This window comes from Pristiophorus japonicus, chromosome 8, assembly GCF_044704955.1.
Source record: "Pristiophorus japonicus isolate sPriJap1 chromosome 8, sPriJap1.hap1, whole genome shotgun sequence".
In the NCBI taxonomy this organism is placed as follows: Eukaryota; Metazoa; Chordata; class Chondrichthyes; family Pristiophoridae; genus Pristiophorus; species Pristiophorus japonicus.
In genome coordinates this window covers 168690423-168713384 of record NC_091984.1, presented here as the reverse complement: position 1 = coordinate 168713384, position 22962 = coordinate 168690423, and the positions used below count along the sequence as shown (strand labels likewise).

Sequence of the window (22962 nt, the reverse complement as noted above, 5' to 3'; positions counted from 1 at the left end):
TTCACTACGTTAAAGGCGCTATACAAATACAAATTGTTGTTGTTGTTCAATTCCCACTGCAGGAGACCGGAATGCATAAACTAACGTGATACTTCAATCCAGTAACAAGGGAGTGAATTGTCAGAGGTGCTGTCTTTTTGCTGAGACATTAAACCAAGGCACTCTCCACCTATTCATGTAGCATAAAAGCTCCCAATGTATTGTCCCAGCATTTAGTTTCTATTCTAATAATACAGTATTTCTCGTGATACTGCAGTACTAGAATACAGTACATGACAGCAGGGTACATTAGCCACAGCACACTGGAATCAACAGGATAGGCAGTGCTGGACTCAGATTCTGACATGACACTGGATTGTTGGGTACTAACAACGCATTCCACCAACCTTGGGACAGTAACAACTAACAACACATGGGTGAGTAATAACACACTAATGTTGGACAGCAATAGCACAGAGTGCCAGGCACCGGAACTGCAATGGGACCGGGTGCCGGGTCTTAGAAATGTAATGATTTCCAGTGCCAGGCCCTGAGGCTACAATGGCACTGTCATGTATTGATGCTTGGGGTCACTAGACACCAAGGGGCTCCACTGGTGGAGGTCATCAGGCTGTACGCGCGTGTGTGCGGGCCCTGGTACATAAGTGCTGGTACCATGTCTTGTAGTCACTTTGGGCGCGAATAAAGTGGACCACGTTTACACCTGAGTGAGTTTACAGTAACAAGTCTTTTGAGTCATTATACACTTAACATTTGGTGACGAGGTAACTTAAGAACCTTCTCACGCACAATGGGCACTATTGGAATTCTGGAGAGATTCGTGGATGGCGAGGATTGGGCGGATTTTATCGACCGCCTGGATCAGTATTTTGTGACCAACAACATGGCGGGCGACGATGAAGCAGTTAGGCGCCGAGCAGTTTTCCTCACTGCTTGTGGTTCAAGAATATATGGCCTCATGAAGAATCTGCTCTCGCATGAACGTCCAACAAACAAAGAATTTGTGTGCTTTGGTACGTGACCATCTCAAGCCAAACGAGGGGATCACATCACGATAGCGCTTCTATACACATGTTCTTGCTGAGGGCCAGGATGTGTCGGGAGTCGTTGCCGACCTGCGACATCTTGCTGAGCCGTGTAAGTTCGGGATCGTGTTGGAAGACATGCTGCGAGATTTCTTCGTGATAGGCATCAACCATGATGTGATTCTCCGTTAGTTATTGGCTACAGAGACGCTGGATTTGAACAAGGCCATCACGACTGTCCAGGCATGCATGACGACTGATGATAATTTGAGGCAGATATCATCGAAAAGTTGGAGCTCCATGGCAATTACTGTAAACAAGATTGTGTCGTCATCTGGCAGAGCTGCTTATGGCAGGGCCTACTCGTGAAACCTGTAGCTGCTCAAAGTCCGCCAACTAGTACGAATCCTATTTCACCCTGCTGGCATTGTGGGGGCATTCATCGGCCTCATCAGTGTCGGGTTAGGCAGTACATCTGTAACAGCTGTTCGAAAGTGGGGCACCTTCAGAGAATGTGCCCACAACTGGGCAAGCGTGCTGCCGCTCATCACACTGGTGATGATGACCAGTCTAGTGCTGGCCCGGATGCAAAACCCGAGGAGGAAGTGTATGGTCTGTATTCATTCTTGGGAAAGAGCCAGCCGATAATGGTTAATGTGAAACTGAATGGCGTGCCAGTATCGATGGAACTGGACACGGGTGCGAGTCAGTCGATAATGAGCCAAAAGGACATTCAACAAGCTGTGGGACACCGAGGTGGTGAAGCCTAAGCTGAGTCCAGTCAATGCCAAGTTGCTTACTTATACTAAGGAACTCATACCGGTGATTGGAAGTGCAGTCGTCAAGGTGTCATATGATGGTGTGGTTCATGATCTTCCGTTATGGATCGTCCCAGGCAATGGTCCAATGCTGTTCGGCAGGAATTGGCTCGAGAAAATCAAGTGGAATTGGAATGATATCAAAGCGTTGTCATCGGTGGATGACACTTCGTGTGCTCAAGTGTTGGAGAAATTTCCTTCTTTGTTTGAATCGGGCATTGTAAATTTTATGGGAGCCAAGGTGCAGATTCTTCTGGATTCTGATGCAAGGCCTGTCTATCATAAAGCTCGGTCTGTTCCCTATATGATGAAGGAGAAGGTTGAAAGTGACAGACTCCAACTGGAAGGGGTCATATCACCGGTCGAGTTTAACGAGTGGGCCAGTCCTATTATTCCTGTGTTGAAGAGTGATGGCACTGTCAGGATTTGTGGAGATTACAAGGTTACGATTAACCAATTTTCGAAACAGGATCAGTATCCGTTACCGAGAGCTGATGACCTGTTCATCATGCTAGCTGGTGGAAAGTCGTTCACTAAACTGGATCTGACGTCAGTTTGTATGACACAGGAGCCTGTCAACACTTCGAGGGAACTTACCTGCATCAACACCCATAAAGGACTGTGACTACAACAGGTGTCCTTTTGGAATTCATTCGGCTGCAGCCATATTTCAGAGGAATATGGAAAGTCTACTAAAGTCCATCCCTGGAACTGTCGTGTTTCAAGATGACATTCTGTTCACTGGTCGCGACACGACTGAACATCTGAACAACCTTGAGGAAGTTCTACATCGACTGGACAAAGTGGGACTCAGGCTAAAACGTTCAAAGTGTGTCTTCATGGCACCTGAAGTTGAATTCCTGCTGATGGCATCAGGCCTACGGATTCGAAAACCAAGGCCATCAAAAATGCACCCAGGCCTCAGAATGTGACGGAGCTGCGTTCATTCCTTGGGCTACTCAATTACATTGGTAATTTTTTTTACACGGATTGAGCACTTTACTAGAGCCACTGCACATGCTGCTCAGAAAAGGCGACAATTGAGTCTGGAGTGTATCTCAAGATAGAGCTTGAGAGAAAGCTAAGAATCTGCTCTGTTCAAACAAGCTTCTGGTTCACTATGATCCGTGTAAGCGTCTTGTATTGGCCTGTGATGCTTTATCATATGGGGTTGGCTGTGTACTCCAACAAACAAATAAGTCGGGTAAACTACAACCTGTTGCATATGCTTCGAGAAGTCTGTCAAAATCGGAAAGAGCCTACAGCATGGTAGAAAAATCAGCTTTGGCCTGTGTGTATGGGGTAAAAAAAAATGCATCAGTCCCTGTTTGGTCTTCGTTTTGAACTTGAAATGGATCACAAGCCACTCATTTCATTTGTTTTCCGAAAACAAAGGTATTAATACCAATGCATCGTCCTGCATTCAGAGGTGGGTGTTGACACTGTCTGCCTATGATTATGTTATTTGTCACAGACTGGGCACTGAGAATTGTGCCGATGCACTGAGTCGTCTGCCTTTGCCCACACCAGATTATGGAAATGCCTCAACCTGCAGATCTACTGTTAGTAATGGAGGCTTTTGAGAGTGAAGGTACCCCTGTCACTGCTCAACAAGTTAAGATGTGGACCAGCCATGACCCTATTTTATCGGTTGTAAAACATTGTGTCCTCAGTGGTGATTGGTCTGCAATACTCATGGAGATGTGTGATGAGACCAAACCTTACAACCGTCGCAAAGATGAACTGTCCATTTAGTCAGATTGTCTACTGTGGGGCAATCGTGTTGTCATGCCCAAGAAAGGCAGAGAAAAATGTGTACGTAAACTACATAGCACTCATCCTGGCATTGTCATGATGAAAGCCATTACCAGGGCTCATGTTTGCTGGCCTGGAATTGACTCTGATCAGCTAAGTAAAGTACCAGCAGAATCTCTGCTGAGTCTTTGGTCGTGGTTATCTAAACCATGGTTGAGGATCCACATCGATTTTGCTGGCCCTTTCCTGGGAAAGATGCTTTTTGTTGTGGTGGATGCATATTCAAAGTGGAGAGTGTATTATTATGTCATCCAGTACATCCACAGCTACCATTGAGAGCCTTCGTGTCATGTTTGCTACTCACGGGTTGCCTGACATTGTTGTGAGCGACAACGGATCTTGCTTCACAAGTCTGGAGTTTCAAGAGTTCATGAAACTCAATGGTATTAAACATGTGAGGTCAGCCCCATTCAAACCTGCTTCTAATGGTCAAGCAGAGCGTGCTGTTCAAACGATCAAGCAGAGCATGAAACGTGTAACTCAAGGTTCACTGCAGACTCGTTTGTCACGCATATTGCTTAGTTACAGGACAAGACCTCACACGCTTACCGGGGTCTCTCCTGCTGAACTACTGATGAAGAGAAATCTCAAGACCAAGCTCTCTCTTGTTCATCCCAATTTGGATGATCGTGTTGAAAACAGACGTCAAAGTCAGCAGTTGTATCATGATTGTGCTGCTGTGTCACGTGATCTTTCTGTCAATGATCCGGTTTATGTATTGAACTATGGTCAAGGCCCAAAGTGGAGCCCTGGTACTGTCGCAGCCAAGGAGGGTAACAGAGTGTTTCCTGTCTTGCTCAAGAATGGGCAAACCTGCAGGAAACATGTTGATCAAGTGAAACTGTAGCACACGGATGAATTGGAACCACTTAAGGAAGATGCCGTCAGTGACCAACCAACCAATGTTCATTCATCAGAGGACTTTGCTGTCATTACCGAACCTGGACTTTCAGTCTCTGACATGGTCATTACCACTCACATCAGATCGGCTACTCAGCCTCCAGTCATAACTGACTCAGAACTGGAGTTGAACTGAGACGATCAACTCGTGAGCGGAAAGCCCCAGACTGTCTTAATTTGTAAAGAGACTGATATTAAGATCTTGAAGGGGGATGTTGTCATGTATTGATCACCAGGTCACTAGACACCAGGGGGCGCCACTGTCGGAGATCATCGAGCTGTACACGCGTATGTGCGGGCCCTGGGATATAAGTGCTGGTACCATGTCTTGCAGTCACTTTGGGCGCGAATAAAGTGGACCAGGTTTACACCGGAGTGAGTTTACAATAACAAGTCTTTTGAATCATTATATACTTAACAGACACACATTGCTGGATTTGGGGAATGACAGATTGCAAGGCTATGAGACTGCAAAGATACCAAGTCCTGGAGCAGTGGAACTACAACGACCCAGACTCTCAGACTGCAGCAGCACAGTTAACCAGACCCAGTGACTCCAACCACATTGAATGCCCGACCCTGGGCTCTGGTGAAAACAAACAGCCAAACCCTGGGGCTGCTGTACACAAAATGCAAGAGCCGGAGTCTGCAGTGACACCGACTGCCCAAACCTGGGGCTGCACTGGAACCAACTGTAGGGACACTGACTGCTCGACCCTGGGGCTGCACTGGAACCAACTGTAGGGACACTGACTGCTCGACCCTGGGGCTCTGATGACACCGACTGCCCGACCCTGGGGCTGGAGTAACACCGCCCCCTGACCGGGCTTGCTTTTGTAGCCTCTCCCCGAGCCGCCCCACAGGCCCGGTTCTGCCTCCGCCCGCCTCACACAGCCTCTTACCTGGCGGGCGCTGCAGCGCGAGTGGGGCAAACACTAACGGAATGGAACGGAACCCACATTCAAACTAGACCACCGGGCCCGACCTGACCCTCCGACCCGACAGCTGCCAGCCCGGAAACCGCGCCGCCCGACGGGTGATGTAGTTCGTCTGTTGTTGGCAGAAAACTACATATCCCAGCTCGCACAGCGGCAACTTCCGGCCATGGGCTGGGTGTGCTACCTGTCAACATTGCCTCACATATTGGAGCATCTCAGTGCATGAAAATGTGATGGGGGAATTACAGATGTCAGAAGCACAAAAGTTGGTGTATTTCCTAGGAGAGTTTGTCCCCGAGAAAAAAAAACCCATTAAAAATCATGCATTCTGGTTCATTTCAAGCATTGTTATGTTTATTAAGAATTTACAAGTTTATTCGGCCCAACTGGTCTGTGCCCATGTTTATGGTCGTGTTAATTTGCAACACCTAAAGCTCTGATTGGGCCCCCTTGATGACAAGTCCTGATTGCTGATTGGTCCCCTTGGAGAATAAGACACACCCAGCAGTTTATCTGTGCAAAGTGTAATTTGAGGTACTCTGACTGCTGACTCCAGAACTGTGCTCACTTGGAAAACACAGGGCTCACTCTCATGGGTTAAGACCTTCTCCCATCCCCCATGTTCATGACATTTCTCCCTCAGCCCAAGCTTCTGACCTCCCCATATTGTGTGTAGGTCATGGATTGTTAACGGATTTATTAGGTATGAAGCAAATAGTGACAAAAAGCAAGAGTTTCTATAAATATATAAAAAGGAAAAGAGAGGCTAAAGTAAATGTTGGTCCCTTAGAGGACGAGACCGGGGAATTAGTAATGGGGAACATGGAGATGGCAGAAACTCTGAACAAATATTTTGTATCAGTCTTTTATTATTAAAGAAGCAGTAGCAAGACATTTGGAAAAGCAAAATTAGGTCATATAGAGTCAGCATGGATTTATGAAGGGGTAATCATGTTTGACAAATTTACTGGAGTTCTGTGAGAATGTAACAAACAGAGTGGATAAAGGGGAACCAGTGCATGTGGTGTATTTGGACTTCCAGAAGGCATTTGACAAGGTGCCACATAAAAGGTTACTGCACAAGATAAAAGTTCACGGGGTTGGGGGTAATATATTAGCATGGATAGAGGATTGGCTAACTAACAGAAAACAGAGAGTCGGGATAAATGGTTCATTTTCTGATTGGCAACCAGTAACTAGTGGGGTGCCACAGGGATCAGTGCTGGGACCCCAAATATTTACAATCTATATTAACGACTTCGAAGAAGGGACTGAGTGTAACGTAGCCAAGTTTGCTGACGATACAAAGATGGGAGGAAAAGCAATGTGTGAGGAGGACACAAAAAATTTGCAAAAGGACATAGACAGGCTAAGTGAGTGGGCAAAAATTTGGCAGAAAGAGTACACTGTTGGAAAGTGTGAGGTCATGCGCTTTGGCAGAAAAAAATCAAAGAGCAAGTTATTATTTAAATGGAGAAAGATTGCAAAGTGCCGCAGTAAAGCGAGACCTGGGGGTACTTGTGCATGGAACACAAAAGGATAGTGTTATGTATGTAAACCTGTAAATACCATGTCTAACCACCAGAGGGCTTATCCCCTGGAGTCCCAATGGATCCTACAATCCCTTGGGACCACCTGTATATAAGGAGGCCTGACAGGCTGGAAAGGCATGCTGAGATCTGTAATAAAGGACTATGGTCATACCTTACTTTGAGCTTGCAGTATCTAGTCTGACTCTTTATTCAAGACATAACAACTGGTGACGAGATAGAAATGGCGAACCCCACCACAACAATGCAAAGAACCGTGGGCATCCTGGAGAAATTTTCGGAGGGAGATGATTGGGAAACCTTCGTGGAGCGACTCAACCAATACTTCGTGGCCAATGAGCTGGAAGGAGAATCGATCGTTGCCAAACGAAGGGCGATCCTCCTTACCATTTGCGGGGCACCAACGTATGGCCTCATGAAAAACCTGCTCGCTCCAGCAAAACCCACAGACAAGTCGTACGATGAGTTGTGCACACTGGTCCGGGAGCATCTAAACCTGAAGGAAAGCCTTCTGATGGCGAGGTATCGGTTCTACACGTACAAGAGGTCTGAAGGACAGGAAGTGGCGACCTACATCACCGAGCTAAGGCGCCTTGCAGGACATTGAGAATTTGAAGGACACTTGGAGCACATGCTCGGGGACTTCTTTGTACTCGGCACTGGCCACGAAGTAATACTTCACAAACTTTTGACTGTCGAGACCCCGACCTTGAGTAAAGCCATAGCGATAACCAAGGCGTTTATCGCCACCAGTGACAAGATCAAACAAATTTCTCAGCACACTAGTGCTGCTGCAAGTACTGTGAACAAAGTAACGTTGTTTTTGAATCGACATGTACATGACAGGACTTACATGCCTACAGCTGCATGTCTGCAGATGACTCAGAGTCCACCATCAAGGATGGTGAATATAAGGCCATTAACACCTTGTTGGCGCTGCGGGGGTGATCATCCCGCTTCAAAGGATACGTTTGCAAGGGCTGTGGAACAAAGGTTTAAACCTGCGTCCAACGGTCAGGCAGAATGAGCAGTTCAAACAATCAAGCAGAGCTTGAAAAGGGTAACTGAAGGCTCACTGCAGACTCGCTTAGCCCGAGTCCTGCTCAGTTACCGCACAAGACACCACTCGCTCACTCGGGCCCCTCCCTCTGAACTGCTCATGAAAAGGGCACTTAAGACAAGGCTCTCGTTAGTCCAACCTGATCTACACGAACAGGTAGCGAGCAGGCGGCTTCAACAGAATACATATCATGATCGCGCAAATGTGCCATGCGAAATTGAGATAAATGATCCTGTATTTGTGCTGAACTATGGACAAGGTCCCAAGTGGCTTCCTGGCACTGTTTTGGCCAACGAGGGTCAAACGCTCAAATGGACTCACCTGCAGGAAACACTTGGACCAAACCAAACTCAGATTTATGGACTATCCAGAACAACCCACAATAGACTCCACCTTTTTCGACCCTCCAACACACACACAAGTGCCAACCGACCCAGCGATTGACCACGAAGCATAACCCATCACCCGCAGCAGCCCAGCAGGACTCACCACACCAGGCAACCCAGCAAGCCCAGCTGTGCAGCAGCCCAGCGAGGGCCTAGCAAACGACTCACCAAAAAGACGATCAGCCAGAGAAAGGAAGGCCCCAGATCGACTTACATTGTAAATAGTTACACTATTGACTTTGGGGGGGAGAGAGGAGTGTTGCTATGTATGTAAACTTGTAAATACCATATCTAACCACCAGAGGGCTTTTCCCCTGAAATCCCAAGGGATCCCACAATCCCTTGGGAGCACCTGTATATAAGGAGGCCTCACAGGCTCTGAGATCTGTAATAAAGGACTACGGTCACACCTTACTTTAAGCTTGCAGTATCTAGTCTGACTCTTTATTCAAGACATAACAGATAGTATGCAGGTACAGTAAGTGATCAAGAAGGCCAATGGTATCTTGGCCTTTATTGCAAAGGGGATGGAGTATAAAAGCAGGGAAGTCTTGCTTCAGCTATATAAGGTATTGGTGAGGCCACATCTGGAATACTGCGTTTAGTTTTGGTTTTCATATTTACGAAAGGATATACTTGCTTTGGCGGCAGTTCAGAGAAGGTTCACTGGGTTGATTCCGGGGATAAAGGGGTTGACGTATGAGGAAAAGTTGAGTAGGTTGGGCCTCTACTCATTGGAATTCAGATTATGAGGGGGCTTGACAAGGTGGATGCATGGAGGATGTTTCCACTGATGAGGGAGACTTGAACTAGGGGGCATGGTCTTAGAATAAGGGGCCACCCTTTTAAAACAGAGATGAGGAGAAATTTATTCTCTGAGGGTTGTAAATCTGTGGAATTCACTGCCTCAGAGAGCTGTGGAAGCTGGGACATTGGATAAATTTAAGACAGAAATAGACAGTTTCTTAAACGATAAGGGAATAAGGGGTTATGGAGAGCGGGCGGGGAAGTGGAGCTGAGTCCATGATCGGATCAGCCATGATCGTATTAAATGGCAGAAAGGCTCGAGGGGCTGTATGGCCTACTCCTGTTCCTATTTCTTATGTTCTTATGTTCTCCTGTTACTCATCCTTCAAGCAACACATCCAAAACTGATCATCTGGTGATTCATCGCATTGCTGTGCACAAATATGAAAACAACATGTGATTCCACTCATTCAGGATTGAATACAGCCAACAGAGCTGCAGTAATGGCTGCTCTTCCCATCCCTGCGCCATCGCCTACAGAGACCTTAGCGCTCATCTCTACCTCATCTGCATACTGCTGTTCGGTGTCATCATCTGCAGGCCATGGGGTCAGCTTCCACATGATGCTGGTGAGAACCCTCGACCATCTCTTGTGCTGTCAGACAGGCTGACTGACATCAACAGACAAACGAACAAATATACAAAAGCGTCGGACAGGAGACAGTTGGGCCATGTAGCCGGTCCCATACTGTTGTGATACCTTATACATCAGTCAAGTCACTCAATCGGTGCCATCCAGTCTCCTGGGAAGGGCGAAAAACCAGAACACATCCAAGGTCAATTAGCGAGAATGATCGGGAACGTTTCTGTCCAATCCCTCTAGGTGATTGAAACTAGTCCAGGAGACCACATTGACCAGGATTTCTATTGGTTGGTACCTACCTCTTGTGTGATCTGATCTCTGCCCTAATCAGGAACTGATCCTACTCTCTCTTGAAGATACACAGTGAATCAGGACTCCGCACACAAGCAGGCAACTTAGAAACATAGAAAATAGGTGCAGGAGTAGGCCATTCGGCCCTTCGAGCCTGCACCACCATTCAATGAGTTCATGGCTGAACATGCAACTTCAGTACCCCATTCCTGCTTTCTCGCCATACCCCTTGATTCCCCCTAGTAGTAAGGACTACATCTAACTCCTTTTTGAATATATTTAGTGAATTGGCCTCAACAACTTTATTTAGTGAATTGGCCTCAACAACTTTCTGTGGTAGAGAATTCCACAGGTTCACCACTCTCTGGGTGAAGATGTTTCTCCTCATCTCGGTCCTAAATGGCTTACCCTTGTTCCATAGATTCTACTATTATCTAACATCTTGTCGTCTTGTGCGTCATTTTTATGCCTGAGTCCTGGTTCTCTTCAACTTATCAAATTGAAATAATTTGTCAGTGTGCACACAGTCTCGTCCCTTCATTATTTTGTAGATTTCAATTAACTTGCCCCGAGTCTACGCTTCTATGTATATAGACCCAGCTCTTTAAGTCTACCTGGCTAGCTGAGGTGTTTTAAACTGAGATTCATTCTTGTGGCCAAGCTATGGATGAGACAATGTTTCCTCCAACTGAACAACAGAAAAGCCAAAGCCATTGCTTTCAACCAATGCTGTAAACTCCACCCCTTGCCACGGACTCCATCTACCGCTCTGGTCAGTTGCTGACCTACATTGGCTCCCGGTTAAGCAACGGCTCGATTTCAAAATTCTCATCCTTGTTTACAAATCCCTCCATGGACTTGTCCCTATCTCTGTAATCTCCTCCAGCCCCACAACCCCCCAACCCCGAGATGTCTGTAATCCTTTAATTCTGCCCCCTTGAGCATCCCTGATTATAATCGCTCAACCATTGGTGGCCATGCCTTCAGTTGCCTGGGCCCCAAGCTCTGGATTTCCCTCCCCAAACCCCTCCGCCTCACTCTCTCTCCTCCTTTAAGACGCTCCTTAAAACCTACCTCTTTGACCAAGCTTTTGGATGTCTGCCCTAATTATTTCTTACGTGGCTCGGTGTCAAATTTATTTGTTTGTCTTCAAACAATCATGTGAGGTGCCTTGGGACATTTTACAACGCTAAGGCACTATATAAAGTTGTTATTGTGTCACAATCACAAGATAGTTAGGGATGAGGAATCCATTTGACCCATCTGAATTCATCCATTCAGAAAGGTCCTAATCCCCCCCCCCCCCGCCAAACAGCCTTCAATTGATCCTGCAAATCCCCTGGGAGGACAGACGCACCAACATTAGTGTTCTCGATCAGGCCAACATCCCCAGCCTTGAAGCACTGACCACCCTCGACCAGCTCCATTGGGCAGGCCAAATTGTTCACATGCCCGACACCACAAGACTTCCAAAGCAAGCGCTCTACTCGGAACTCCTTCGCGGCAAGCGAGCCCCAGGTGGGCAGAGGAAACGTTACAGGGACACCCTCAAAGCTTTCTTGATAAAGTGCAACATCCCCACCGACACCTGGGAATCCCTGGTCCAAGACTGCCCTAAGTGGAGGAAGTGCATCCAGGAGGGCGCTGAGCACCTCGGGTCTCATCGCTGAGAGCATGCAAAAACCAAACGCACAGAGTGAAGGAGCGTGCGGCAAACCATCCCATCCACCCCTTTCCTTCAACCGTCTATCCTACCTGTGACAGACTGTAATTCCCGTATTGGACTGTTCAGTCACCTGAGAACTCACTTTTAGAGTGGAAGCAAGTCTTCCTCGATTTCGAAGGACTGCCTATGATGATGATGACAGGATTTTCGTCTCCACAATTCATTCTGGAAGCCGATTTCATATGTTGATTGCTCTATGTGTGTAAAATAATGATCTGACATTAGTTCTGTTTGAACTAGAGCTGAGCGATAAGGGAGTCGAAGGTTATGGGAAGCGGGCGGGGAAGTGGAGCTGAGTCCATGATCAGATCAGCCATGATCATATTGAATGGCAGAGCAGGCTCAAGGGGCCAAATGGCCCACTCCTGCTCCTATTTCTTATGTTCTTATGCTCTTGTGTTTAAATCCCACATCCTGTGCATTACCAAGACTGCTTATTTCCTTCAGCCACAAAATCACCCTCAGACCCATAGTCTCAATCTCGCCATTATCCTCGACTTCTCCTTGACTTTCCAGTGATCCCCTTACTTTACTCCCACCCTCCACATTGTCCATTAATCAGCCGCCCATATCCTGTCCCATGCCAAGTCTAATTTCCCCATCGCTAAGTTATCACTGACCCGCACTGGTTGGATAGGGTCGGTGTGGGGAAACTATTTCCACTTGTAATTGAGTATTAATATGAGTTCCACTAACAGATTAAATAAAGATTTGGAGGAGTTTCTTTACACAGGTCGTGGTGAGAATGCGGAAGTCGTGGCCACATGGAGTGCTTGAAGCAGAAAGCACTGATGCATTTAGGAGGAGGCTTGTTGCCTACATGAGCGAAGGGAATAGAGAGATATGGGGGCAGGATGAGAAGAGGTAATTCGAGTGGGAGGAGGTTGGTATGGAGTATAAACAGTGCGAAGAGTGACGTCATCAAGATCCAGGTCGGTGATTGGAGCGTGGGCAGGTACAGCAGGAGCGACGAGAGACTGTGGAGGGATGTGATCGGGGCCCAGGGGAGGCGTGAGTTCAGGGCCCAGGGGCAGCATGGGCCAGCCCACACTACAATATGTGTGCACACTAGGTCCATGCAGCAGAGCAGGTCTCCAGTCGTCTTGGTTAATCTTTGCCACTGGACCAAGACCTAGCTCTGTCAAGCCCGTGTGGTGGCTGGTGTGCAACGGCCACCACATGTTAAAAAAAATCCACACACCGGCATCTTCCACCCTTCAGGATGTAGTTCCGGATCTGGAGTATTAGGTCCTTCATTGAAACACCTGTGAACTCATCCTTTTTTGGTGTGGAAGCAGGTCATCCTCGCTTCGAGGGACTACCCATGATGATGCAAAGTGCCGCAGTACAGCAGGACCTGGGGGTACTTGTGCATGAAACACAGAAGGATAGTATGCAGGTACAGCAAGTGATCAGGAAGGCCACTGGAATCTTGGCCTTTATTGCAAAGGGGATGGAGTATAAAAGCAGGTAAGTCTTGCTACAGTTATACAAGGTATTGGTGAGGCCACACAATGAATACTGCGTGCAGTTTTGGTTTCCATATTTACGAAGGGATATACTTGCTTTGGAGGCAGTTCAGAGAAGGTTCACTAGATTAATTCCGGGGATGAAGGGGTTGACTTATGAGGAAAGGTTGAGTAGGTTGGGCCTCTACTCATTGGAATTCAGAAGAATGAGAGGTGATCTTATCGAAATGTATAAGATTATGAGGGGGCTTGACAAGGTGAATGCAGAGAGGATGTCTCCACTGATAGGGGAGACTAAAACTAGAGGGCATGATCTTAGAATAAGGGGCCGCCCATTTAAAACAGAGATGAGGAGAAATTCCTTCTCTGCGGGTTGTGGATCTGTGGAATTCGCTGCCTCAGAAAGCTGTGGAAGCCAGGACATTGTCTATTTCTGCCTTAAATTTATTCAGTTTCTTAAATGATAAGGGGTTATGGAGAGCGGGCAGGGAAGTGGAGCTGAGTCCATGATTGGATCAGCCATGATCGTATTAAAAGGTGGAGCAGGCTTGAGGAGCCATATGGCCTACTCCTCCTATTTCTTATGTTCTTATGAAACAGCAGCTTAGACCAGTAGGACCGAATGACCTGTTTGTTTGCTGTAGTTACTGTGTAACTCTGATTGCATTTCTTTGTGTATTTTCTTTCTATAGATTGGTCATGACCAGCAGACAACACTATCTCAACTCCCCTTCAGCTTCAGAGATCCTGTTTAAAGGAAGTTGTAGTCTTTGGGAGGGCCCGTGACCAGGACACGTGCTAATCATGTCTGTGTATATAAATAATATGGGAAACACTGATGAGCGAATGGACCAGATGTGGAATACGTCATCTCACAGATGTCCTTCTGCGTTTTAATGCTTCTTCAACAACTTAGTGTTTGGGGAACAAAATATTTAAAAAAAATAACACTGAACAGACTCTGTAGCAGGCATTTATACAGGCTGAAACAGTTGGTCTTTCATTCTTTTGAGTTCAGTGCCACTGCAAATTGTGCTTGTAGATTTAAAAAGAAAAACAGTGATTGCTGAAATAAAAACAGAAGGTACCGGAAATACGGAAGATCTGAAGACGGGAGTTCAGGTTTCTGGTGCAGACCCTTCATCAGATCATGTGCTGGGGTAGGTCTGATTCTCAGCGTTCCTGTTCACTGCTAATGTAAAAAGGGTTGTGGAAGTTTCTAAATTTTAAAAATGGCTGTCGGTAGCACTCTCACCTCGAGTCAGAAAGCTGTGGGTTCAAGGCCTACTCCAGGGGCTTGAGCATATAGTCCAGGCTGATACTCCAGGGCAGTACTGGGGTAGTGCAGAACTGTCGGAGGTGCTGTCTTTTCGGATGAGACGTTAAATCCAGGCCTCCTCTGCCCCCTCAGGTGGTCGTAAAAGATCCCAGGGCACTATTTCAAAGAAGAGCAGGGGAGTTATCCCTCAACCAACATCACTAAAAACAGATTATCTGATCATTATCACATTGCTGTTGTGGGAGCTTGCTGTGCACAAATTGGCTGCTGTTTTTCATACATTACAACAGTGACTACACTCCAAAAGTACTTCAGTAACTCTAAAGCGCTTTGGGATGTCTGGTGGTCATGAAAGGTGCTATATAAATGCAAGTCTTTGTTTCTTTTCTTAAAATCGTCATCTGCCCTAACATCTCCTTATGTGGCTCGGTGTCAAATTTTGTTTGATAACGCTCCTGTGAAACGGCCTGGGATGTTTTACTGTGTTAAAGGTGCTATATAAATACAGTTGTTCTTGTTGTGATGAGCTAATCCAACATTAACCAGGGAGATAACCTGGGAAATTTCTGCATGACTCAGATAACTTCACTTACCTATTGGGGGGGAGCTCTTTACATATTAAGCTTTTTGTTGAAGTTAGGTAACCTCTTTTAAATGTGAAATGCAGGAATTGGTTATTCACGCTTGAAATCGTAAACCATGACTCGATCAATTGGCTTCATTTTATCTACTGTTAAAGAAAAGTAAAAGTGAAACTATCACTGGAGTTTACTATTAGAGAACTTTGCGCAGATAAAGTTCTTTCCGCTTGGTTCCTCCTGCTCTCTGAAGGTGACAATAGTGTCGCACTGTATTACAAAGTGAAATTTGCAACCATGGTAGATTTCTAGAGTCACGTCACACCGCCGGGTAGTTTGAGTAAGTGTTGTGCCTGCTGTACTCTCTGGATTGCTAAAGTAAGTGCTTGTCTGTCTGCCTTCAGTCTTCATGTGTGCCGGCTCTTTGAAAGAGCTACCTAATTAGTCAGACTCCCCTGCCCTTTCCCCACAGGCCTGATAAATGTTTCCCTTTAAAGTATATAGCCCATTCCTTTTTGAAAATTACTATTGAATCTGCTTCCACCACCCTTTCAGGCAGCGCGTTCCCGATCACAACAACTCGCTGGGTAACTTGTATCCTGTGAGTTTTGATTTCTCGGAGCAGCCTGTGTGAGCAGCAATCCGGCACTTTGGTCCAGCCTTTGGTCACCTGTCCAGATTCTCTGCTCATTATCACATTGCTGTTTGTGGCTGCCGCTTTTCCCACATTACAACAGTGACTACACCCCAAATCTTCATTGGCGGTGAAGCGCTCTGAAACGTCCGGTGGTCGTGAAAGGCGCTATAGAAATGCAGGTCTTTTTCATTCTAATATCTCTTTTTATGTGGCTCTGTCAATTTTTGTCTGATAATTTTCCTGTGCAGCGCCTTGGGACTACGTTACAGGCGCCAAATAATTGCAAGTTGTTGTTCAAACTTAAGGACCCGTGAGTGTAAATCAGTGGGCTAAAACCCAGTGTGAGGGGGGGGCGTGCAGTCTGCAGCCATCTCCGGCTCCCTACCTGCTGTACTCTGTAATCGGGTCAGCAGGGAAGTGTCGCTAAGCAATCTGATCGGGCGGGATTATTGGTGGATCAATCACAGGAGGTTGCTCTTGTGGCCGCTGGCTCAGGAGTTTGGGGGCAAGGGGCCTGACCCCTCATCCAGTGAGTGGCAGGAAGATGAAAAAGAAATAAACTTCTAGATAGACAGTACTTTTTAGACACACATTTGAACAGGATGTACTCTGAAAGGCTTATTTTCCCAATAATGTGGATACCTGCAGAAGAGAAATTGCAAGCATTTGTAATAATCAATAGAGGCTGACTGTGTAATATAGGCTATAGATACCCTAGTGGCAAAAGCCAGGGCCAGTCTGCACTTCAACTGCTTTGAACATTGATGACAGGACAGTCCTCTCACTGGGCTTGGGATGGGAACATCAGGCAGGGTCCTGGCTCCTGCTCACTGTGTGCGTGGCCCCGGTGCAAAGTGTCTGCATGTGGATCTTGGGTGAGGATATTCCCAGCTATGACATTCCCCATGGTTGAGCAGCCTCATACCCCTATGGTGAGGTAGTGGAAGACAGGCGGGAGTTGCCTGAGGGCCATAAATCTCAGCAGGAGTTAACACCTTCAGAAAAGGAGAGGACAGTAATTAAAAAGGCGAGCTTACTTTACTGGGGTGGTGAGGTTCCCTGCATGTAGACGTTTGTCAAGGTAGCCCAGTTAGATTTCGTGGTGATTGAACAAGGTATCGTGACGTGAAACCTCACACTGATGCTGTTTGTGGATTGTAGCAGATATTACAGTTTAATGGTAAACTTCCCAAGATCAGGTTAAGGGTAAGAATGATATCAAGTTACAGATTGTGATGTTGAGTCATACATTGCAGGCAAGTTTCAGGTTCATCCCTGCCTTTACTGAGCTGATAGAACTGGGACAGCAGAGGGAGCAGTGCATTTAACCAGGGTGTCCATCCAATACGGAGGCTCAGGGTCAGCCAGGCCCTGCTCTTTTATGGCCATGGAACTGTGTGTGTGTGTGTATGGGTGTTGAGTGAGGACAAGATTGGGCTCAACTGGTGGGGCACTGCTGGAGCAACACAGAGTACTTTGTGATAGAAACATAGAAACATAGAAAATAGGTGCAGGAGTAGGCCATTCGGCCCTTCTAGCCTGCACCGCCATTCAATGAGTTCATGGCTGAACATGCAACTTCAGTACCCCATTCCTGCTTTCTCACCATACCCCTTGATTCCCCTAGTAGTAAGGACTTCATCTAACTCCTTTTTGAATATATTTAGTGAATTGGCCTCAACAACTTTCTGTGGTAGAGAATTCCACAGGTTCACCACTCTCTGGGTGAAGAAATTCCTCCTCATCTCGGTCCTAAATGGCTTCTCCCTTATCCTTAGACTGTGTCCCCTGGTTCTGGACTTCCCCAACATTGGGAACATTCTTCCTGCATCTAACCTGTCTAACCCCGTCAGAATTTTAAACGTTTCTATGAGGTCCCCTCTCATTCTTCTGAACTCCAGTGAATACAAGCCCAGTTGATCCAGTCTTTCTGGATGGAGAGGGTCTGAGCTCAACTCGGGGTCTATTAGGACAGAGGTTGTGAAATGTGTGGTTCAACCTGTGACGGTGGCCAGAGAGAGGAATGGAATTGGTGGCGCGGGAATAGAGTTACTACTTGGCTTATCATTCCCATTCTCCCATTCTCTCTCCCTCAGCCCATCATTTTCTTCACTCCACTCCTGAGGCAGTGATTTGTGCAAGGACATAATTGTCCGAGAGTACCTCTCTCACGCAGCGAGAGTCTAGAGAGTATGGGTAAGGTATTCGACCACGGGAAGGACGATACAGCCATGGTTGATGCAGTCTTCATCCGATGACCGCAGGTGGCCTTTCCCAGCAGGGGTCAAACACTAGTAGCTGGGTGTGGGAACCCTGGTGGTTGCTTATTTTCTCTCCTCACATAGAAACATAGAAAATAGGTGCAAGAGTAGGCCTTTGAGCCTGTACTGCCATTCAATAAGATCATGGCTGATCATTCCCTCAGTACCCCTTTCCTGCTTTCTCTCCATACCCCTTGATCCCCTTAGCCGTAAGGGCCATATCTAACTCCCTCTTGAATATATCCTGAATATATCTTGAATAACTGGCATCAACAACTCTGCGGTAGAGAATTCCACAGGTTAACAACTCTGAGTGAAGAAGTTTCTCCTCATCTCAGTCCAAAATGGCCTACCCCTTATCCTAAGACCATGTCCCCTGGTTCTCACACTAATCCTTGGCGCCTGTCCTCCTGGCCATAGTCAGCTAACTGAACACACAGGTTCAAACCAGAGAGATTCCTACTCTTTCTTTGTGACATTCTAGCCACACACGCCCAGTCTCTTGCCCACTGAATGATTTTGACGCATTTTTAATATTTTTCCGAAGGGTCCGTGTGAAAGCCATCAGTTGGCCCACGTTTTGCTGAAGGCTAGGTGTTATCAGCAGCATTCGAATGACCATGGCAGAGGAGCACGAGGACAAACAGCAGAGTCAGAAAAAAGTGAGCCAGACCTATCAGAGCTCGGCACACTCCCAGACTCTGCTTGATGGACTAGTCGCACTCCGGAACAGCGCGAGCCTGTTTGATGTTATACTGATCGTAGAGGAGAAACCCATCGAAGCTCACCGCATACTTCTGGCAGCATCATGCGACTATTTTAGGTACGGCACTGTTTCGTGGGTGTATCGGGGTGTGTGTTGGGTGGGTGTCTCGGTGTGGGTTGGTGGGTGTTGGGTGGGTGTCTCGGTGTGAGTGTGACAAATATTGTACTTAGTGTGCTGACGAATAGTAATGTTGTCGGGGAAAAGTATTGTTGCCCATTTACGTGCCTCGGGTGTTAGTGATGGGCATATGCCTGATTCAAGTCTTTGCCTGAAATCATGAGAGAATCATCTGATTTTCCCCCAACCCACACGGCCTACAGCCCAGCCCATAGGTTAGATTGTAATTCGTTATTTTTTTTCATTCGTTCACGGGATGTGGGCGTCGCTGGCAAGGCTGGCATTTATTGCCCATCCCTAATTGCCCTCAAGGTGGTGGTGAGCCGCCGCCTTGAACCGCTGCAGTCCTTGTGGTGAAGGTGCTTCCACAGTGCTGTTAGGGAGGGAGTTCCAAGATTTTGACCCAGCGACGATGAAAGAACGGCGATATATTTCCAAGTCAGGATGGTATGTGACTTGGAGGGGAATGTGGAAGTGATGGTGTTCCCATGCGCCTGCTGCCCTTGTCCTTCTAGGTGGTAGAGGTCGCGGGTTTGGGAGGTTCAGTTGAAGAAGTCTTGGCAAGTTGCTGCAGTGTAGATGGTACACACTGCAGCCACGGTGCGCCGGTGGTGGAGGGAGTGAATTTTAAGATGGTGGATGGGGTGCCGATCAAGCGGGTTGCTTTGTCCTGGATGGTGTCGAGCTTCTTGAGTGTTGTGGGAGCTGCACTTATCCAGGCAAGTGGGGAGTATTCCATCACACTGCTGACTTGTGCCTTGTAGATGGTGGAAAGGCTTTGGGGAGTCAGGGATGAGACACTTGCCACAGAATACCCAGCCTCTGACCTGCTCTTGTAGCCACAGTATTTATGCGGCTGGTCCAGTTAAGTTTCGGTCAATGGTGGACCCCCCGCAGGATGTTGATGGTGGGGGATTTGGCGATGGTAATGCCGTTGATTGTCAAGGGGCTGTGGTTAGATTCTCGCTTGTTGGAGATAGTCATTGCCTGCCAATTGTGACTGAGGTTCCGTATCCTTTGGTCCCGTGGCCGAGGTTCCGGGTCCCGTGACCGAGGTTCCGGGTCCCGTGACCGAGGTTCCGGGTCCCGTGGCCGAGGTTCCGGGTCCCGTGGCCGAGGTTCCGGGTCCTGTGATCCTGTGGCCGAGGTTCCGGGTCCTGTGACCGAGGTTCCGGGTCCTGTGATCCTGTGACCGAGGTTCCGGGTCCTGTGATCCTGTGGCCGAGGTTCCGGGTACTGTGACCGAGGTTCCGGGTCCTGTGATCCTGTGGCCGAGGTTCCGGGTCCTGTGATCCTGTGACCGAGGTTCCGGGTCCTGTGACCGAGGTTCCGGGTCCTGTGATCCTGTGACCGAGGTTCCGGGTCCTGTGATCCTGTGACCGAGGTTCCGGGTCCTGTGATCCTGTGACCGAGATTCCGAGTCCTGTGACCGAGGTTCCGGGTCCTGTGATCCTGTGGCCGAGGTTCCGGGTCCTGTGACCGAGGTTCCGGGTCATGTGATCTTGTGACCGAGGTTCCGGGTCCTGTGATCCTGTCGCCGAGGTTCCGGGTCCTGTCGCCGAGGTTCCGGGTCCTGTGATCCTGTCGCCGAGGTTCCGGGTCCTGTCGCCGAGGTTCCGGGTCCTGTGACCGAGGTTCCGGGTCCTGTGACCGAGGTTCCGGGTCCTGTGATCCTGTGGCCGAGGTTCCGGGTCCTGTGACCATGGTTCCGGGTCCTGTGATCCTGTGGCTGAGGTTCCGGGTCCTGTGATCCTGTCACCGAGGTTCCGGGTCCTGTGACTGAGCTTCCAGGTCATGTGATCCTGTGACCGAGGTTCCGGGTCCTGTGGCCGAGGTTCCGGGTCCTGTGGCCGAGGTTCCGGGTCCTGTGATCCTGTGGCCGAGGTTCCGTGTCCTGTGATCCTGTGACCGAGGTTCCGGGTCCTGTGATCCTGTCGCCGAGGTTCCGGGTCATGTGATCCTGTGGCTTAGGTTCCGGGTCCTGTGATCCTGTGGCCGAGGTTCCGGGTCATGTGATCCTGTGACCGAGGTTCAGGGTCCTGTGATCCTGTCACCGAGGTTCCGGGTCATGTGATCCTGTGACCGAGGTTCCGGCTCCTGTGATCTTGTGACCGAGGTTCCGGCTCCTGTGATCTTGTGACCGAGGTTCCGGGTCCTGTGATCCTGTCACCGAGGTTCCGGGTCCTGTGATCCTGTCACCGAGGTTCCGGGTCCTGTGATCCTGTCACCGAGGTTCCGGGTCCTGTGATCCTGTCACCGAGGTTCCGGGTCCTGTGATCCTGTGACCGAGGTTCCGGGTCCTGTGATCCTGTGACCGAGGTTCCGGGTCCTGTGATCCTGTGACCGAGGTTCCGGGTCCTGTGATCCTGTGACCGAGGTTCCGGGTCCTGTGATCCTGTGACCGAGGTTCCGGGTCCTGTGATCCTGTGACCGAGGTTCCGGGTCCTGTGATCCTGTGGCCGAGGTTCCGGGTCCTGTGATCCTGTGGCCGAGGTTCCGGGTCATGTGATCCTGTGGCCGAGGTTCCGGGTCCTGTGATCCTGTGGCCGAGGTTCCGGGTCCTGTGATCTTGTGACCGAGGTTCCGGGTCATGTGATCTTGTGACCGAGGTTCCGGGTCCTGTGATCTTGTGACCGAGGTTCCGGGTCCTGTGATCCTGTGGCCGAGGTTCCGGGTCCTGTGATCCTGTGGCCGAGGTTCCGGGTCCTGTGATCCTGTGGCCGAGGTTCCGGGTCCTGTGATCCTGTGACCGAGGTTCCGGGTCCTGTGATCCTGTGGCCGAGGTTCCGGGTCCTGTGATCCTCTGGCCGAGGTTCCGGGTCCTCTGGCCGAGGTTCCGGGTCCTGTGACCGAGGTTCCGGGTCCTGTGATCCTGTGGCCGAGGTTCCGGGTCCTGTGCTTGAGGTTCCGGGTCCTGTGGCCGAGGTTCCGGGTCATGTGATCTTGTGACCGAGGTTCCGGGTCCTGTGATCCTGTCACCGAGGTTCCGGGTCCTGTGATCCTGTGGCCGAGGATCCGGGTCCTGTGATCCTCTGGCCGAGGTTCCGGGTCCTCTGGCCGAGGTTCCGGGTCCTGTGACCGAGGTTCCGGGTCCTGTGATCCTGTGGCTGAGGTTCCGGGTCCTGTGGCTGAGGATCCGGGTCCTGTGGCCGAGGTTCCGGGTCCTGTGATTCTGTGGCCGAGGTTCCGGGTCCTGTGATCCTGTGACCGAGGTTCCGGATCCTGTGACCGAGGTTCCGGATCCTGTGACCGAGGTTCCGGGTCCTGTGACCGAGGTTCCGGGTTCTGTGATCCTGTGGCCGAGGTTCCGGGTCCTGTGATCCTGTGACCGAGGTTCCGGGTCCTATGATCCTGTCACTGAGGTTCCTGGTCCTGTGGCCGAGGTTCCGGGTCATGTGATCTTGTGACCGAGGTTCCGGGTCCTGTGACCCTGTCACCGAGGTTCCGAGTCCTGTGACCGAGGTTCCGGGTCCTGTGATCCTGTGGCCGAGGTTCCGGGTCCTGTGATCCTGTGGCCGAGGTTCCGGGTCCTGTGATCCTGTGGCCGAGGTTCCGGGTCCTGTGATCCTGTGGCCGAGGTTCCGGGTCCTGTGGCCGAGGTTCCGGGTCCTGTGACCGAGGTTCCGGGTCATGTGATCTTGTGACCGAGGTTCCGGGTCCTGTGATCCTGTCACCGAGATTCCGGGTCCTGTGATCCTGTCGCCGAGGTTCCGGGTCCTGTGACCGAGGTTCCGGGTCCTGTGATCCTGTGGCCGAGATTCCGGGTCCTGTGACCGAGGTTCCGGGTCCTGTGACCGAGGTTCCGGGTCCTGTGATCCTGTGGCCGAGGTTCCGGGTCCTGTGACCATGGTTCCGGGTCCTGTGATCCTGTGGCCGAGGTTCCGGGTCCTGTGATCCTGTCACCGAGGTTCCGGGTCCTGTGACCGAGGTTCCGGGTCCTGTGATCCTGTGACCGA

General features: G+C 49.2%; 2 protein-coding genes and 1 long non-coding RNA gene across 4 annotated transcripts in view; 1 reads left to right on the top strand and 2 right to left on the bottom strand.

Annotated features, from left to right (window-relative positions):
- Positions 1–1199, bottom strand: part of LOC139269218 (glutathione S-transferase theta-3-like) — a 32169-nt gene extending 30970 nt beyond the window's left edge. Inside the window, exon 1 of the mRNA XM_070888310.1 lies at positions 1054–1199. Within this exon, the coding sequence (XP_070744411.1) occupies positions 1054–1199 (146 nt within the window). The remainder of the gene's footprint in view (positions 1–1053) is intronic.
- Positions 1200–12071: 10872 nt separating this feature from the next.
- On the bottom strand, positions 12072–15268 carry LOC139268809 (uncharacterized). Its single transcript, XR_011594115.1, has 3 exons — positions 15241–15268; positions 14624–14803; positions 12072–12093 (listed from the first exon to the last, which is right to left on the bottom strand). It is a non-coding gene; the product is annotated as an uncharacterized lncRNA (long non-coding RNA).
- Positions 14065–22962, top strand: part of klhl22 (kelch-like family member 22) — a 48241-nt gene continuing 39343 nt past the window's right edge. Inside the window, exons 1-2 of one of the 2 annotated variants that reach the window (XM_070887522.1) lie at positions 14065–14528; positions 18671–18946. In XM_070887522.1, the coding sequence (XP_070743623.1) occupies positions 18738–18946 (209 nt within the window). In that variant the 5' untranslated portion in view covers positions 14065–14528; positions 18671–18737. The remainder of the gene's footprint in view (positions 14529–18670; positions 18947–22962) is intronic. The other variant, XM_070887523.1, reaches the window with a different exon arrangement.